This window comes from Schistocerca gregaria, chromosome 4 (genome assembly GCF_023897955.1).
Source record: "Schistocerca gregaria isolate iqSchGreg1 chromosome 4, iqSchGreg1.2, whole genome shotgun sequence".
Lineage (NCBI taxonomy): Eukaryota > Metazoa > Arthropoda > Insecta > Orthoptera > Acrididae > Schistocerca > Schistocerca gregaria.
The window spans coordinates 337,893,952-337,914,366 of record NC_064923.1 but is presented as its reverse complement, the minus strand read 5'-3'; the positions used below and the strand labels follow the sequence as shown (position 1 = coordinate 337,914,366).

Below are 20,415 nucleotides of genomic sequence, written 5' to 3'. Positions count from 1 at the left end.
GCTTTTTGCAGATGATGCTGTGGTGTATCGAGAGGTTGTAACAATGGAAAATTGTACTGAAATGCAGTTAACTCCATAAATTATCTGGGAGTACGCATTAGGAGTAATTTGAAATGGAATGATCATATAAAGTTGATCGTCGGTAAAGCAGATATCAGACTGAGATTCATTGGAAGAATCCTAAGGAAACGCAATCCAAAAACAAAGGAAGTAGGTTTCCGTACGCTTGTTCGCCCACTGCTTGACTACTGCTCAGCAGTGTGGGATCCGTACCAGATAGGGTTGATAGAAGAGATAGAGAAGATCCAACGGAGAGCAGCGCGTTTCGTTACAGGATCATTTAGTAATCGCGAAAGCGTTACGGAGATGGTAGATAAACTCCAGTGGAAGACTCTGCAGGAGAGAAGCTCAGTAGCTCGGTACGGGCTTTTGTTAAAGTTTCGAGAACATACCTTCACCGAAGAGTCAAGCAGTATATTGCTCCCTCCTACGTATATCTCGCGAAGAGACCATGAGGACAAAATCAGAGAGATTAGAGCCCACACAGAAGCATACCGACAATCCTTCTTTCCACAAACAATGCGAGACTGGAATAGAAGGGAGAACCGATAGAGGTACTCAGGGTACCCTCCGCCACACACCGTCAGGTGGCTTGCGGTGTATGGATGTAGATGTAGATACTAAATGGAGCTGGTATATCGAAATTGTTTTTAAATCTGAAAGCAGAGCAATATTTTAGGTATGTGGAGACTGTATCACTACAACTCAGAGTTACGTATAAACTATAAAAAAATGGCTCTGAGCACTATGGGACTTAACATCTGAGGTCATCAGTCCCTAGAACTTAGAACTACTTAATCCTAACTAGTCTAAGGACATCACACACATCCATGCCCGTAGCGGTCGCGCGGTTCCAGACTGAAGCGCCTAGAACCGCTCGGCCACTTCGGCCGGCTATAAACTATACATCTAGAAGAACTTCCCTCGAACTTTATAGTTAACCTTACTATTAAATTTGTAACTTAATTCTGCAATGTATTATTTTTCATTGAATGCACTGTCTCTGGTCTATTTTGTAACGTAGGTTCGTTGAATATATGTTTCTATAGTGAATAATATTTGAAAAAGCGACTGTATGGTTAGTTTATAGAGATATCCGATTGAAGAAAATCTTATATACTAGTAAGAAAAGAAGGGGGATGTCTTAAACAGAAAGGTGCTGAAGCGCCTAGGAAAAGGTGGGAAGTATGAGCTGCGGTCGCGTCTACTAAGGATTTCAGCCAACTAGACGGTGGCTAGCATGGGAGCAGCAAAGATGGATATTGGCTAACCTAGTGCAAGAACTTGGAGCAAATGGTCTCGGACTATGGCTGTAATTTGCGTGTCAACAATCTGTAGTAAAAGTGCAGTTCCAGACACCATAGCATATTGCTAGAAATTGAACCAGAAATAACAGCCTTAAAATGGTAGTGACTACCATGTTGACCACTTGAAGAGAAGCTGTACCGACGGCAAGAACAAAGACCTCACAGCGACACATCTTCATTCTACCTCGAGGCAAAGTATTATTTACCACTGTAAATGTACGAATCAGAATTTTTTTCGTGAACTTTATGGAACAAAAGTGCATTTTTAATCATGTTTGTATAGCCTACCATTGTTCCTTTTCATATTACCTGGGATACTCTCATTTTCCACAGTGTCATAAAACTGATCAAGATTTAAAATCGTATATTTAAACATTTAATGCTTTAAAACACTAATTCTGATTATTCAAGCATTTCGTTAACAGAATATGTTGTGAATGCTGTGTTGAATATTGTTTCCAATCTTTTCAAGTGAGTAGGCCATTTTCAGTTCCAAACAGAATACAATTTTTTTACAGCTTTTGTTAGCAACTTAGCGATAGGTTTCTGAACTGTGTTTAAATATGTGTTACAAAGCATCCTCGTGTGTATGCACATATTTTAATCGACCGTTCATGTCATTTTTGATCATAGTATTCTTGAATTTCGTAGGATTTGTAACTTAATGCTTCATAATTTTTTTTGTGCCATTTTAGGAGAACGTGCTGTGACCCCCCTACTCCCTCAGGGACTAATGAGAAGACCTATTCCTTATATAGATGAGTAGTTAATATTTTCACAGTTATATAAACGATAGTGACGTCAAAAGGAATAGTTCAACTTTTCATATAGTGCCGTGAGAGTATTACAAGCTCCCCACAGTATGTTGCAACAGAGACATCATCTACAAGGTATTCACGGCATATTTAATTACATGGTAGTGTTGCATCTCGCTGTCTGCAGTGAGAATGTTTTATCTTCAGACAACACATTCTCTGTTTAATCCGAAGGGGACAAAATGTATTTTCTTTGTTTTGGTGTCATTAAAAGCCAGGAATGCGTAGAGATTTTTCTGTTAGTGGTATCATTTAAGTAAATCAACACGTTTTGCGACTAAGAGAATGAATAATATGTGATAAAAATTAGGAATTTCCCTGGAATCGCCCTTTACTGTAACAGACTTACTTAGAACAAAAACAAAAGCAAAAGAAATTGTGGATGAAGTAATTAGTATACTTTTGACGTGTGCCTTCATTGCACAAAAAAGTTTGCTTGGGAAGGCAAGACTTTGTCAAACTAAAAATGACACAACTCTTAGCTTGGAGAATATTAGAAACATTCACAGCACATTGGAGCAACAGCGCAATATCCTTAGCTTCAAAACATGCTGCATAGAATCAATATGTCAATATTATTAAATTTTATTCTTGAAGGGTATGAAATTTAGACATTGTAAAGTAATAACGAATGAATCTCCAGGGATTACTAAGTAATGATAATTCGAATTCCATTTTCCACTGAGAATGACGAGTTTCTAAATGTTATTAAAGTAGCTAAGTGGGAAGTGTGGCTGTTATGCATTTGAGCCAGATTTAGTTACTGTTACCATGAGGATTTTTCCTCCGTGGGAGGACTGGGAAATAATCCATTCAGTCTTGTGATGGCAAATGAGAAGCTACTTGAATGAAAAGGACAGGCTTCAAGGATTGAGAAAATACAATAGTTAGGAGATCAGTGAGCTGAGATCATGTTCCTCCACACCGCATCCGACTGTGGCTATTGTCAAACGATAACAGGTAGCCAGTCGATAAGTGGCACACGGCTGTCGCCTTATAATCCAGCCACACGCCACACAAGAGAGTGCTGCGGGTTGCAGCCCTATCAAGGCGCCAGCAAATAGAGCCTGTGACAACTGCTGCAGTATTGAAGGCGTCACGTGCACCAGATACAGCCGGTATTACACAGAAGCGCATAAGAAATTTGTGTAGGTCTGCGTATTCAAATACAGAGATATGTAAACAGGCACAACACGGCACTGCGGTTGGCAACGCCTATGTAATACAACAAGTGTCTGGCGCAGTTCTTAGATCGGTTACTGCTGCTACAATGGCAGTGTATCAAGATTTAACTGAGTCTGAACGTGGTGTTATAGTCGGCGCACGAGCGATGGGACACAGCACATCCGAGGTAGCAATGAAGTGGGAACTTTCTAGTACGACCATTTCAAGAGAGTACCGTGAAGTACAGTAGTATACGGCAACTAGCTCTGCAGATGATGAAGAAATTGAAGAAATGTATGATGAGATAAAAGAAATTATTCAGGTAGTGAAGGGAGACGAAAATTTAATACTCATGGGTGACTGGAATTCGAGAGTAGGAAAAGGGAGAGAAGGAAACATAGTAGGTGAATATGGATTGGGGCTAAGAAATGAAGGAGGAAGCTGCCTGGAAGAGTTTTGCACAGAGCATACCTTAATCATAGCTAACAGTTGGTTTAAGAATCATGAAAGAAGGCTGTATACATGGAAGAATCCTGGAGATACTAGAAGGTATCAGATAGATTATATAATGGTAAGACAGAGATTTAGGAACCAGGTTTTAAATGGTAAGACATTTCCAGGGGCAGATGTGGACTCTGACCACAATCTATTGGTTATGAACTATAGATTAAAACTGAAGAAACTGCAAAAAGGTGGGAATTTAACGAGATGGGACCTGGATAAACTCAAAGAACCAGAGGTTGTACAGAGTTTCAGGCAGAGCATAAGGGAACAATTGACAGGAATGGGGGAAAGAAGTAGAGTAGAAGAAGAATGGCTAGCTCTGAGGGATGAAGTAGTGAAGGCAGCAGAGGATCAAGTAGGTAAAAAGACGAGGGCTAGTAGAACTCCTTGGGTAACAGAAGAAATATTGAACTTAATTGACGAAAGGAGAAAATATAAAAATGCAGTAAATGAAGCAGGCAAAAAGGAATACAGACGTCTCAAAAATGAGGTCAACAGGAAGAGCAAAATGGCTAAGCAGGGATGGCTAGAGGACAAATGGAAGGATGTAGAGGCTTATCTCACTAGGGGTAAGATAGATATTGCCTACAGGAAAATTAAAGAGACCTTTGGAGAAAAGAGAGTCACTTGCATGAATATCAAGAGCTCAGATGGAAACCCAGTTCTACGCAAAGAAGGAAAAGCAGAAAGGTGGAAGGAGTATATAGAGGGTCTATACAAGGGCGATGTACTTGAGGACAATATTATGGAAATGGAAGAGGATGTAGATGAATATGAAATGGGAGATACGATACTGTGTGAAGAGTTTGACACAGCACTGAAAGACTTGAGTCGAAACAAGGCCCCGGGAGTAGACAACATTCCATTAGAACTACTGATGGCCTTGGGAGAGCCAGTCCTGACAAAACTCTACCATCTGGTGAGCAAGATGTATGAGATAGGCGAAATACCCTCAGACTTCAAGAAGAATATAAGAATTCCAATCCCAAAGAAAGAAGGTGTTGACAGATGTTAAAATTACCGAACTATCAGTTTAATAAGTCACAGTTGCAAAACACTAACACGAATTCTTTACAGACGAATGGAAAAACTAGTAGAAGCCGACCTCGGGGAAGATCAGTTTGGATTCCGTAGAAATATAGGAACACGTGAGGCAATACTGACCTTACGACTTATCTTAGAAGAAAGATTAAGGAAAGGCAAACCTACGTTTCTAGCATTTGTAGACTTAGAGAAATCTTTTAACAATGTTGACAGGAATACTCTCTTTCAAATTCTAAAGGTGGCAGGGTTAAAATACAGGGAGCGAAAGGCTATTTACAATTTGTACAGAACCCAGATGGCAGTTATAAGAGTCGATGGGCATGAAAGGGAAGCAGTGGTTGGGAAGGGAGTGAGACAGGGTTGTAGCCTATCCCCGATGTTATTCAATCTGTATATTGAGCAAGCAGTAAAGGAAACAAAAGAAAAATTCGGAGTAGGTATTAAAATCCATGGAGAAGAAATAGAAACTTTAAGGTTCGCCGATGACATTGTAATTCTATCAGAGACAGCAAAAGATTTGGAAGAGCAGTTGAAAGGAATGGACAGTGTCTTGAAAGGAGGATATAAGATGAACATCAACTAAATCAAAACGAGGATAATGAAATGTAGTCGAATTAAGTCGGGTGATGCTGAGGGAATGAGATTAGGAAATGAGGCACTTAAAGTAGTAAAGGAGTTTTGCTGTTTGGGTAGCAAAATAACTAATGATGCTCGAAGTAGAGAAGATATAAAATGTAGACTGGCAGTGGCAAGGAAAGCATTTCTGGAGAAGAGAAATATGTTAACATCGATTGTATTGTATGGAATGTAGCCATGTATGGAAGTGAAACATGAACGATAAATAGTTTGGACAAGAAGAGAATAGAAGCTTTCGAAATGTGGTGCTACAGAAGAATGCTGTAGATTAGATGGGTAGATCTTTTAACTAATGAGGAGGTATTGAATAGGATTGGGGAGAAGAGAAGTTTGTGGCACAACTTGACAAAAAGAAGGGACCGGTTAGTAGGATATGTTATGAGGCATAAAGGGATCACAAATTTAGCATTGTAGGGCAGCGTGGAGGGTAAAAATCGTAGAGGGAGACGAAGAGATGAATACACTAAGCAGATTCAGAAGGATGTAGGTTGCAGTAAGTACTGGGAGGTGAAGAAGCTTGCACAGGATAGGGTAGCATCGAGAGCTGTATCAAATCAGTCTCAGGACTGAAGATCACAACAACAATTGGTTTTCAACATGGTTCCGATGAGTGAACGGCTAATGCCGTACGTAAACGGAGATGAAAAACTAAATCTCCGACATGTCTGCGACCGGAAAAACATCCTTTAAGAATGGAACAAGAGACAACTGAAGAGAATCCTTCAACGTGACAAAAAGTGCAACCCTTTCGTAAATTGCTGCTGATTTCAAGGCTGGGCCAGCAACAAGTGTCATCGTGCGAACCATTCAACGAAACATCATCGATATCGGCTTTCGGAGCGGAATGCCCACTCTTGTGCCATTGATGACGGCACGACACAAAGCTTTACCCCTCGCCTGGGCCCGTCAACACTGACATTGGACTGTTGATGACTGGATTCATGTTGACTGGTGGCACGAGGCTCGTTTCAAATTGTATCGAGTGGGTGGACGTGTACGGGTATGGAGTCAACCTCATGAATCAATGGACTCTGCATGTCAGCAGGGGACTGCTTAAGCTGGTGAAGGCTCTGTAATGGTGTAGGGTGTGCAAAGTTGGAGCGATATGGGACCCCTGATACATCTACATACGCCTCTGACAGCTGACACGTGTGTATGCAGCCTGTCTGACCACCTGTATCCATGCATTTCCATTGTGCATTCCGACGGACTTGGGCAATTCCATCAGGACAATACGATACGCCGCACGTCCAGAATTGATACAGAGTGGCTCCAGGAACACTTACTTCGTAACTAATTTTTTGAGTCATTCGCATTAATGCATTCGTACTAAATACCGGCAAGTTACTACCTTGTTCCATTATCTGTTTCGCTTTCGTCTCTGTTGCGTTTACATCACTTTTATGTTCTGTGTCCTTCATTTCCAAATTACCATTACTGTCATCAAATATTTCTTGCTTCACCTTTGAATTATTTACACATTCCGTTCCTCCAGTATTCGTTAGTTTGTCGTCAATATCTGAAACATTGTCGAACATATCTGTGTTCGTATTGTTACTTTGTACCCCCAATTTACACCGGCATTGTTGTAACTGAAATTTTCTCACCAATGTTGTTGTTGTTGTCTTCAGTCCTGAGACTGGTTTGATGCAGCTCTCCATGCTACTCTATCCTGTGCAAGCTGCTTCATCTCCCAGTACCTACTGCAACCTACATCCTTCTGAATCTGCTTAGTGTACTCATCTCTCGGTCTCCCTCTACGATTTTTACCCTCCACGCTGCCCTCCAATGCTAAATTTGTGATCCCTTGATGCCTCAAAACACGTCCTACCAACTGATCCCTTCTTCTAGTCAAGTTGTGCCACAAACTTCTCTTCTCCCCAATCCTATTCAATACCTCCTCATTAGTTACGTGATCTATCCACCTTATCTTCAGTATTCTTCTGTAGCACCACATTTCGAAAGCTTCTATTCTCTTCTTGTCCAAACTAGTTATCGTCCATGTTTCACTTCCAAACATGGCTACACTCCAAACAAATACTTTCAGAAACGACTTCCTGATACATAAATCTATATTCGATGTTAACAAATTTCTCTTCTTCAGAAACGCTTTCCTTGCCATTGCCAGTCTACATTTTATATCCTCTCTACTTCGACCATCATCAGTTATTTTACTTCCTAAATAGCAAAACTCCTTTACTACTTTAAGTGTCTCATTTCCTAATCTAATTCCCTCAGCATCACCCGATTTAATTTGACTACATTCCATTATCCTCGTTTTGCTTCTGTTAATGTTCATCTTATATCCTCCTTTCAAGACACTGTCCATTCCGTTCAACTGCTCTTCCAAGTCCTTTGCTGTCTCTGACAGAATTACAATGTCATCGGCGAACCTCAAAGTTTTTATTTCGTCTCCATGAATTTTAATACCTACTCCAAATTTTTCTTTTGTTTCCTTTACTGCTTGCTCAATATACAGATTGAATAACATCGGGGAGAGGTTACAACCCTGTCTCACTCCTTTCCCAACCACTGTTTCCGTTTCATGCCCCTCGACTCTTATGACTGCCATCTGGTTTCTGTACAAATTATAAATAGCCTTTCGCTCCCTGTATTTTACCCCTGCCACCTTTAGAATTTGAAAAAGAGTATTCCAGTCAACATTGTCAAAAGCTTTCTCTAAGTCTACAAATGCTAGAAACGTAGGTTTGCCTTTTCTTAATCTTTCTTCTAAGATAAGTCGTAAGGTCAGTATTGCCTCACGTGTTCCAACATTTCGACGGAATCCAAACTGATCCTCCCCGAGGTCTGCATCTACCAGTTTTTCCATTCGTCTGTAAAGAATTCGCGTTAGTATTTTGCAGCCGTGGCTTATTAAACTGATAGTTCGGTAATTTTCACATCTGTCAGCACCTACTTTCTTTGGGATTGGAATTATTATATTCTTCTTGAAGTCTGAGGGTATTTCGCCTGTCTCATACATCTTGCTCACCAGCTGGTAGAGTTTTGTCAGGACTGGTTGTACCAAGGCCGTCAGTAGTTCTAATGGAATGTTGTCTACTCCGGGGGCCTTGTTTCGACTCACCAATATTCATTGTAAATAATCACTGCTAATTTTGCAAGGCTCGGAACAGTAGTAATTATAATACACGGTCCTGTCACCGGGAACCACGTATAACCCGTCGACCTCTCCTGCTAATTACGCTTTTCTATATGACTGTGTGCCCAAATTCCCTAATCTGTGGGGAAAATGCATCTACTCCGAAGAATAATGCAAAACCGAGAGAGGTAGATGAAATTATAACCGAATCGCCATTGCGCAGTATTTTATCAATGACGATTAGAAACAAAATTCGGTTAACTTTATATATTTTTATTGTGTAAAATAGTATTTAATTAACAGTGGTCAATGGAAAAGTTGCAAAAAAGGTTTTCAAACCATGTCATTAATGAAAAGAACCAACGGTCGCCAGTTCCTCACCGGAACAAGAATAATTACATTAAACAGAATTTTATATCCGTAATCAATCTTACTAAGAACAGTTACTGGCGTCATAGCGTAGGAACAGTACCTAACGCACCCTTTGAAGTACTTCATACCACACATGTCACGGTTGTCAAACGATAATCCAGTAGCAAATACATACAACATACTATCTTAATTTTCAAAGATCAGTTGAATTAAGATTGTGTACTGGCTGTGGACAGAAACTTTTTGTTACGTTACTCACCGTAATAGTGACTGTCGTAATAGAAGCAAGCAGAAAGATTGTTTGAATTTACTCATGCAGTTACTCTGATATTTCTTTGTAATAAAAGTTATAAATTATGCCACAAGCCATAAATTAGAACTCTGTTTTGACATTGAAATTCAGTGTTCAAACAACGTAAAGTTTTACTATCAATTTTTTATTATGAAAGTTACTCTATTTTTACCAAATGAATCAATACTGGCTTTTGCGTCATTCTGTTTCTGACATTATTCATACTAGTTCAGTGACGATGACCGCAAGTAGTGAGATAAGTTCTCTAAAAGAGGAAATAGCTGCCTTGAGAGGTGAAATAGAAATTTCAAACAATAAATAACTGACTTAGATACTAAATTTAGTAATGACAGGAAAGATATGACAAAACTTCTTACGGACGAAATCAAAAGAATCAACGACAACATGCAACAACAAGTGGGCGACTTAGTGGCTGCAAAATGTGGATATATCGAAAATATAGTGAAACATGATATCGGTGTGAGAATGGACGAGATCAATGAAAGTCAACAAAAATGTAAACCGCGAAATAGCAACAATCCGTTTTGACTTTAAAAATTCGGTTGGTACTTTGAATGGCCAAAATGTAAGTGTTAAGGTCAAACTTCAGGCGTTGGAAACGGATGTTAATGATAAGTTTTCTGAAATAAAAGACAAGGATGTGGGTGACATAAATGAGCGTATTAAAAATCTGGAGAACGCAAGAAATCTAATCGCCACTTACGTTGTAGGAGGGACATGCCAGTAGCAAATAAGCAGTGAGATTGATAAATTTGATCCGAAAGGTAGTAGTGATCCAGTTGTGTTCGTGGACAAATGTAAGTCGTTTATTCCGAAAGAATATCCAGAAGAAATTCGCGTCAGGATTGCCAGGACACGACTGAGTAGTGACGTAGATAGTTGAGCAGTTCGCTCCCTGAGAGGTTACGAAACGCTTGCCGAATTCTTAAAACGATTTGAAGGCGAATACTGGTCAACCAATAAAAAGGAGGAAGTAATTACGGAATATTCGTATGCTCCTCCGTATTGCTCCAGCAGAGACTCAAGTATGAAATATTGTTGCGAGGATGTGTCTAAAAAGAGCGAGGATGTAAAAGGACACACAACCGAAAAGAGAAAGTTGGACATACTGCGCGGCACATTGCCACGTAGTGTCCGTGCTACATAATTGGTGACTGTAGTAAAACAGCGTTTTTGAATAAGGTGGGAGATCTAGAGGTGTTATACCGTGCTGACGGGAATCGTCAGTGCAGTCACCACAACAGAAACTATAATCAGAACGGAAATAGTAAATATTACGATCGACGAGGTCAAAATAATCAAAAAAGTCAAAACGGAAACTTAAATAGTGATTACAATGTGAGATCGACACATGTAGAGAGAGGAAGAAGCGGCGGAGGTTTTCGCCGTGGTAGGGGGATTATAATTGTAACCACCGTGGCAATGACAGCGTGGAAAACGGGGGTCCGCAACAGTAGTTGATCTCACTGCAGCTGTTCGCTTTGTGAGACCCCGCCTGCATCAGAGGCAGTACTGTCGCCGCATCAATGACGACGCAAAGGGAAGAAAAACGAGTAACGAACTTATGTAAGGTAAAGTGTACGCTGGAAACAGCGAGAATGAAAAACGATGCAGAAATATCGCGATTTGGACGCTGGTCGAATCAGATGTATTAGCAAGGGGAATCACAAACGTTGTTGGAGTGGCTACTCGTGCGAGTGCAGACAGTACCGCTGCATTGAGTTTAGCGCATCTTCCGTTAGCGAATGAGCAAGTTGTCTCGGCAAATGAAGTTGAAATAATTAAAGATAAGGAATGGCTGACGCAATTAAGTAATACTGTATGTACGATGTTCTGGAAGAATGAAAGAAAGAAAGTAGCGTATATTCTACGGAAAGTAATGAGGAACTGATGAGTAATGAAGATGAATATTTTGTTTGTGAGCCTAAGGGGCAACTAATTTGAATGAAGTGTTACGTAAGGTAGATAATGTTGATGAGATATGTGAACATAATAAGCCGGCCACTGTGGCCGAGCGGTTCTAGGCGCTTCAGTCCGGAACCGCGCTGATGCTACGGTCGCAGGTTCGACTCCTGCCTCGGGTATAGATGTGTGTGATGTCCTTAGATTAGTTAGGTTTAAGTAGTTCTAATTCTAGGGGACTGATGACCTCAGATGTTAAGTCCCATAGTGCTTAGAGCCATCTGTACCATTTTTTGAACATGATAAAGAATGTGGGGCACGTGAGGTGCATAATAATAATGTATTTGTTGATGTCAGTACCGAACTCGACGAAGTCAGCGGATTAGAAAAGGGGCTGTAAACTGTGTTATGGGCAAGAGTACGTTTGTTTTGATAACAGGGTGAGGTTAGTGAGCGAAACAAAGATCCTAATGCGTTCCGAGTTAGGGCGGAAGTATTGTGTGAGATGACGTAAGCCAGCTTGACGATGCAACAGATACTGCGGAAATAAAACATGTTTTGTTTCAAACAGAAGTAGGTAGTAGTAGGAGACAGAAAAAACCACCGGATAAAGTGGCTAGGCCGGGTGGTATTCTGTGGAATGATTTGGAAGTAGAACACGATTCATTATCGTAAGATAGAGGTGATGAGTCGAGACGATGTGAACAGATCATGATCCTGGTAAATCTACAAGGTGTGGAAACTCAGACATTAATCGATAGTAGTAGCTTAGTGTGTGTTCCCTGTCATATTATGAGCATATTAGAAATGAACGTGAAATAGTCGCGATGCCAGTTGAGGGCGTGAAGATAATAGGTGTTACCTGTAGTCGCAGTGAACAAATAATATCTCAGGTGTTGTTACAACTGATGATTAAAAATGTCTTGTTTGAACACTATGTCTTAGTGGTTCCCAAGTAGTGAAATAATTGCAGGTATGGATTGGATGACTAAGCATAAAGTAATTATTGATTGAGATAGGAAGGAAATGATTTGTTCAGTGAGAGATGAGAAGATATATGTGTATTTTGATGAAGTAGTAGAAATTGGTGAAAAGAGTGAAGTTAATTTACGAATACTTACGTTTCCAATGCACTAATGTGTGCAGGTCTGGGTGAAAGAGCCGAGCATTATCATGTTAGAAACTTGAGTAAATTGAACCCATCTGATGACGAAATGAAAGACATAATAGAAAAGGTTTGGGGAATATAAGTAGAACAGAAGAAGGAATTGTTGAATATTTTTGCCAGTAATATAGAAGTATTTTCAGAGCAGCCTGGTTTAGAACGTGAATTTGAATATGTAATCGAAACTGTAGATCATGAAGCATTTTTCGGACCAATCTATCAAATCCCGTTAACTAGGAAGGAAGCAGTACAGAGAGAAATAAATCGTATAGAGGAATGGGGAATATTGAAAGATCTAGGAGCCAGTACAATACTCCACTTGTTCTGGTCAATAAGAAAGACGGGAGAGTGAGAATTGTGATAGACGCCCGCGATATAAATAAGATAGTTAAGCGTGAGACTGATAGACCAGAATGTTTGGACGATATGCTTCAGACGTTTTATGGTGTGAAATACATGACAATTCTTGGTTTGACGGCTGGGTACTGGCAAATTGCGTTAGAAACAAAATCAAGGAAACTGGCAGTATTTCTTTTTTCTGGACAGTGCTATCAATATAAAGTCATTCCCTTTGGATTAAACGTGTCTGTATACGTGTCTATCAGAGCATTGGATGGAGTGTTAGGAAAAGAGATAGCGAGTAGAAGTTGCCTCAAACCGAACAGACGTAGCTGTTGCTCTTCTAGCTTAAATTTATCACTTCAGAAAAAGGCACATTTTAGCTGGTAATGAGCATTGAAACAAGTGCTTAGTCATGCACCGACAGATATCTGTGCATTACCGCACTGTAACGCGTGCAAGTGTTTCAATCTGCTGTTGGTGCGACCTGATTGGCTAGCTTCAGTGCAAAATAACTCTGAAACGGAGCAACTTATCGATTTTATTAACAATTATTTCTCAGCATTACCTCCACTGCAACACCCTTACAAGCTTTCCACAGTTTTTTTCTGACCACTCTGTATGCAGTCTGAGCAAAAGATTCTGGACACCACTATGTAAAGGGGAATTGGTCACTAAGTGACATTAGAATTGGACCCGCCGCTATGGAACGAGGTGGGGGTGTATTGTGTGGTCAGTAGAGAAGCACTGACAAGAGAATGGGTAGGTCAAGAGAGCTCAGTGACTTCAAAAGTAGACAAGTATTGGATGTTACCTGAATAACAAATTTATCGGGGACGTGTCAACCCTTGTTAAGCTGCCCAAGTCGACTGTGGGTGATACAAGAACCATGGATTATTTGTGAGGGTGGTTTGTAAAAAGTAGCATGAGATAAGCGGAAGGATTCACTCTTGAGAACCAAAGTACTATCAGCAGTTCAGCTAGAACAATGCCTGTGCGTACGGAACTAAAATGAATGAAATACGGTGGCCGAGCAGTTCCCCATAAGCCTCTCATTTCTTAGTCACTGCGAAGCGACGAGTGAGGTGGCGACTGGAAAAAAGTGACTTGGAGTTGTGAATCACGCTATAGCGCTTGGGAATCCGATGGAATGGTACGGGTTTTGAGAATGGCTGGGAAACGTTGCTTTCCACCGTGTGTAGCGCCAACAGTGAAGTACAGAGGAGGTAGCGTTGTGGTACCCGAGTGCTTTTAAAGGTTGGGGTGTGGTCTCCTTGCTGTTCTTAAGAAAACGCTAAATGCAGAAGTATATGAAGACATTAGAAAATTGCAGCGAAATGCAGGAAGAGCTGCAGCGGATAGGCACTTGGTGAAGGGAGTGGCAACTGACCCTTAACATGGACAAATGTAATGTATTGCGAACAAACACTGGTAGCAGTTACTGCTGTAAAATATCTGGGAGTATGCGTGCGGAACGATTTCAAGTGGAATGATCATATAAAATTAATTGTTGGTAAGGCGGGTACCAGGTTGAGATTCATTGGGAGAGTCCTTAGAAAATGTAGTCCATCAAAAAAGGAGGTGGCTTACAAAACACTCGTTCGACCTATACTTGAGCAAAGCTCATCAGTGTGGGATCTGTACCAGGTCGGGTAGACGGAGAAGATAGAGAAAATCCAAAGAAGAGCGGCGCGTTTCGTCACAGGATTATTTGGTAAGCGTGATAGCGTTACGGAGATGTTTAGCAAACTCAAGTGGCAGACTCTGCAAGAGAGGCGCTGTGCATCGCGGTGTAGCTTGCTGTCCAGGTTTCGAGAGGGTGCGTTTCTGGATGAGGTATCGAATATATTGCTTCCCCCTACTTATACCTCCTGAGGTGATGACGAATATAAAAGTAGAGAGATTCGAGCACGCACGGAATGTTTCCGGCAGTCGTTCTTCCCGCGAACCATACGCGACTGGAATAGGAAAGGCAGGTAATGACAGTGGCACGTAAAGTGCCCTGCGCCACACACCGTTGGGTGGCTTGCGGAGTATAAATGTAGATGTAGATGTAGATTGTGTGCTGCATACAGTAGAGGAACACTTCAGTGACGATGACTGTTTATATTTGCATGACAAACAGTACCAGTGAGGCAATGGTTTATTAACAATAACAGTCGTGAAGTGGACTGGCCTGACGAGAGTCCGCACCCCAGACCAACATCTTTGGGATGTGTTCGAACGTCGACTCTGCTCCGGACCCTATGTGTCCAACATTACTATCTTCTCTGGTTTCGGCTTTAGAGGAAGAATAGGGTGCCAGTCCTCCACAGACATGCAGTCACCTCATTGTCCCCAGCATTCAAGCCGTCATGAAGGCGGGGGATGGACACACACTACATTAATGTCCATTAAGTTCTTGTTGTGCCGACACAAATGACGAGATGTTCGGGTTGTGTGAGTTTTGTGTTGGACAGTGGGTCGCAGAGTACTGATGCAGACAGAGTGCGGCCGCTCACCGAAGCTGGCGCTGGCGGAGAGCGGCGTGGGCGGCGGCAGGTCCTCGCCCTGCTCGAAGCGTGCCAGGTTGATGGCGGCCACCTCGCGCCGCAGCGCCGCCACCAGCTGCTCCATGCGCAGCGCGTCGCACTCCACGTCCACCAGGATCTCGTACTCGGAGTCCTTGCGCGAGCTCGGCCGCGACTCGATGTGGATCACGTTCACGCCCAGGTCCTGCACAGCAGACACCAACAACCATTTTCAAGTCAGCACTCCTCACCCTCTGATATGCTTGCTTCACTCGTGGATTTCTCATACTATTCCAACAGTGATTCCCATCCTTCGTGTGACCGTTTCCCCTGAGGGCTAGTAATACCAAACTCGCCCTCTTCCTGCCCCCCCCCCCTCCTCATCCTCCCGGCATCGGCATTACTGCTCAAATAAATTTCAGAACGAACACTATTTATCTTTGAAACTTTTATTGAACTAGTATAATCTTTTTACTAGAGAAGTTTATTTGTCGGTTGTATGATTGATTTGGGGGAGAGGACCAAACAACAAGGTCAGCGGTCCCATCGGATTACTGAAGGATGGGGGAGGAAGCGCAGGGCACGTGGAAACTGTTTTCAAATGGTTCAAATGGCTCTGAGCACTGTGGGACTTAACTTCTGAGGTCATCAGTCCCCTAGAACTTAGAACTACTTAAACCTAACCAACCTAAGGACATCACACACATCCATGCCCGAGGCAGGATAAACTGTTTTCAACACATATTGTAACTATGGCTGCGTGGTACGTCGTGTATTAGACCGCAGTCTCTGTAACAGTGTATGACTGAATAAATGGTGTCTAGCATGGAACACATGTATTTCCGGACGTAAGTTCATTAGACCTTTTCTGTTCAGCAATCTCTCATCGATCAATCCTTTAGAGTTTGTGCAAGGTGGAAAAATTCACCCTGTATTTGTAGGAAACTAATTTGCGCAAGTAACATTGTCATCTTCATGTTATTTACATACATAGGCCATTGTGCTACTCTATGTAGTGCACGATCGTTTAGCCTTGGGTATATCTGGGAACAACTCGCTGAAGAAGACGCTCCAACGCTGCGTCATGCTTTAAACAATTAAATTATGACTGTGCCAAACACAAGTAACTTTGGTTAATAGGATAGGCCTGCTGTCTGCGTCAACCGTCAACACGGACACAGCAGGCAGTATCCAATGAACCAAATGTATCTGATGCGTTACTGTATAATGTATAAAGTTACACTGGAGCGTCTTCTTCAACGGGTTGTCCCCAAATATAACCGTGACTAAAAACCGCACGCTACATAGTGATGCAATGGTCTTTGTTTGTAAATAATCTGAGAAAACCAATTTAATTATGGAACGCGTCGGTTTGCTTCCCGTTACAAACAAAATGAATTTTAAAAGGGATTATTATGTGCCCATTCGACAGAGCGGTCCCAATTAGTCTAGTGTGATATTCGTTTTGTGGGTGTGTATTAGCAGCGACAGTGAAACTCGAGAAATAACCATTCTCCACCTGCGACAGCATCGCCCTGGCCTGCACTGACTGCTGCCGCCAAGCACGCAGTGCTGCTCATTCCCTGCTGGAGTACTGGTTATCTTCGTGTTTTACTCTCCCTGTTAATACATAACGATAAAAGGAATATCGCACTAGGCTAATCTGGGGCTGCTCTATCAAATGGGCAAGTAAAAATTCGATTTAAAAATCATTTTGCGTTCAATAGGAAACAAACCGACGTGATCAGCAGGATTTGTTTGGGCAGACGCCAGCTACACGTTGCGCAAACGGAATTGCTGGTGTCTGGCGAAACGCAAGAAAATATTCACTTGGCGACCCATAGGAGAGACGCCCGGTATATTTATTGCGATGTGGTTGATTAAACTTCTCTAGTAAGAAGATTACATTAATTCAGAGATCGCTCTCCTGCTGACACTGTCAGGTAACTAATTTATTTTTAAAATGGCGAAAGATAAATGATATTTAGTTTTTATAGGCGTTCTGTTAAACCACTAACTACAGAGAAATTGGTACTGCTGGCTTACCACTATCAACTTCTTCTTCTTCTTTTTTTTTTTCACTTAATAATGAAGCAATTCCCAGGGCATCGCGAGTGCTATCTACAACTTCTACTGAGAAAAGAAAGCTATCTGTCCATACTATCAATATTTAGAGTAGGCACTTGTTATAAGACATACTTCATCTCCACAACTCCTCTTCCTACTTCACTCACACTCTGCAGCCACTTTTAAAATCAACGAAGTTAAAATGTATGTCCTGTACTTACTGTCTATAAATTACTTAATCACTGGAATTCTTACTTCTGGACTGGCAGAAAATGGAAAACGTGAGATTTCCAATGTTGCCTGACCACTGCCACTACTAATAATAATGTTATTAATGGTAATAATATTGTTAGGCCCTACAGAAATGTACTTACATAGTTGCTATTGTGTTATGTTGCGAAGTGAATAATGAAGTAATGATCTGAAGTAGAATTCTACTGGCAGCTCGTAAAATTCTTGTTTTATTGATACACAACTGATTTCACGACTAAAGCCGCATAATTAGCTGCAGCCTCCATGGTAAAGAGTAACTTATAGTGCCTCAACTTTGTGGATATTGAAATTAATGAAAGTGATAAATGGAAATGAGCGTATGGCATAGTTGGCTGGGAGGCCCCAACCGGAGAAGCTCGGCCGTCAAGTGAAAGTCTTATTTCATACGACGGTGTTGAGGATGAAATTATGATGAGGACAACACAACACCCAGTCCACGAGCGGGGAAACTCTCCAGCCCGGCCGGGAATCGAAACCGGGCCCGCTTACATAGGAGGCGAGCACGTTCTCACCCAGCTAAGCAGGCGGACAATAAAGGTGGTACCTAAAATATACTCATATACTGACCCTACGACTTATCTAAGAAGCTAGATTAAGGAAGGGCAAACCTACGTTTCTAGCATTTGTAGACTTAGAGAAAGCTTTTGACAATGTTGACTGGAATACTCTCTTTCAAATTCTGAAGGTGGCAGGGGTAAAATACAAGGAGCGAAAGGCTATTTACAATTTGAACAGAAACCAGATGGCAGTTATAAGAGTCGAGGGGCATGAAAGGCAAGCAGTGGTTGGGAAGGGAGTGAGACAGGGTTGTAGCCTCACCCCGATGTTATTCAATCTGTATATTGAGCAAGCAGTGAAGGAATCAAAAGAAAAGTTCGGAGTAGGTATTAAAATCCATGGAGAAGAAATTAAAACTTTGAGGTTATCCGATGACATTGTAATTCTGTCAGAGACAGCAAAGGATTTGGAAGAGCAGTTGAACGGAATGGACAGTGTCTTGAAAGGAGGATATAAGCTGAACATCAACAAAAGCAAAACGAGGATAATGGAATGTAGTCGAATTAAGTCGGGTGATGCTGAGGGAATTAGATTAGGAAATGAGACACTTAAAGTAGTAAAGGAGTTTTGCTATTTGGGGAGCAAAATAACTGATGATGGTCGAAGTAGAGAGGATATAAAATGTAGACTGGCAATGGCAAGGAAAGCGTTTCTGAAGAAGAGAAATTTGTTAACATCGAATATAGATTTATGTAACAGGAAGTCGTTTCTGAAAGTATTTGCATGGAGTGTAGCCATGTATGGAAGTGAAACATGGACGATAAATAGTTTGGACAAGAAGAGAATAGAAGCTTTTGAAATGTGGTGCTACAGAAGAATGCTGAAGATTAGATGGGTAGATCACATAACTAATGAGGAAGTATTGAATAGGATTGGGGAGAAGAGAAGTTTGTGGCACAACTTGACCAGAAGAAGGGATCGGTTGGTAGGACATATTCTGAGGCATCAAGGTATCACCAATTTAGTATTGGAGGGCAGCGTGGAGGGTAAAAATCGTAGAGGGAGTCCAAGAGATGACTACACTACGCAGATTCAGAAGGATGTAAGTTGCAGTGGGTACTGGGAGATGAAGAGGCTTGCACAGGATAGAGTAGCATGGAGAGCTGCATCAAACCAGTCTCAGGACTGAAGACCACAACAACAACAACATGTTAAAAGATCATAGCTATACTCTTCGTTCCTAGACAAGATACGTATATTATTCAGTGAATATTGTCTAATTTATATTGACGAACGAAGGCCGCGAAACTGGTTCCGCAACAATAAAACAACAATTTTACCAGCTGCCAGCGGAATTCTTCTTAAAATCATGCCTTTCAACAGCTGCTGATCCTGGAATATAAAATATTCGCGATAATGAAGTAAGTTCTGGTCCATTGAAGGAATTGCCTACAGCTAGGAGAAAGCATTTTCACGAGATGGTGTACATTCAAGGTGTCTTGCAGCCTTGATATAGTTAATGAAAGATATTTTTGTTTGTACGTATAATGAGAATGTTGCTTGTTTTTTATAGTTTTTAATTAACTGGATCGATATCGAGCACATGCTCATCAGAGGCCTTTTATTTTACTCTAAGCCTTCAAAGAAATTTTTCAGATGTTCTTTTAATTTTATACATTTTATATAATATGCGGTAAAGCATACAAAATTAATAGAACACCTGAAAAATTCTGTGAATGGTTAAAAGGTGAAATATAGACTGTGGTGTCACTGCCAGACACCACACTTGTTAGGTGGTAGCCTTTAAATCGGCCGCGGTCCGGTAGTATACGTTGGACCCGCGTGTCGCCACTATCAATGATTGCAGACCGAGCGCCGCCACACGGCAGGTCTAGAGAGACTTCCTAGCACTCGCCCCAGTTGTACAGCCGACTTTGCTAGCGATGGTTCACTGACAAAATACGCTCTTATTTGCCGAGACGATAGTTAGCATAGCCTTCAGCTACGTTATTTGCTACGACCTTGCAAGGCGCCATTATCAGTTGCTATTGATATAGTGAACTATGTACCGTCCAAACCGACGTTCGTCATTAATGGATTAAAGTTAAGTATTCCACCAGCTACGTCCGTTTTTCTAAATTCTAATTTCCTTGTCCTGTTCCAGACCTCACGCCAGCCTGCGTGAGCTAAATCGCGTGCCTTTCGGCCTCCTCTAGTAACACGGTGTTGGCTCTCCTGCCAACCACAACGTAGACCGCTAATGATGGGCATGTACTCGATAGCGGTCCAATAAATTAAAAAGTTTAAAACGCAAGCAGCCTTGTCATTATAATACAAATAAAATGT

The 20,415-nt window shown here is 41.4% G+C and overlaps 1 protein-coding gene across 1 annotated transcript in view; it reads right to left on the bottom strand.

Moving 5' to 3' along the window:
- The window catches only part of LOC126266708 (tryptophan 5-hydroxylase 1), a 240,407-nt gene that overhangs the window by 162,968 nt on the left and 57,024 nt on the right, over positions 1-20,415 (bottom strand). Inside the window, exon 3 of the mRNA XM_049971157.1 lies at positions 15,223-15,436. Coding sequence (XP_049827114.1) covers positions 15,223-15,436 — 214 coding nt within the window. The remainder of the gene's footprint in view (positions 1-15,222; positions 15,437-20,415) is intronic.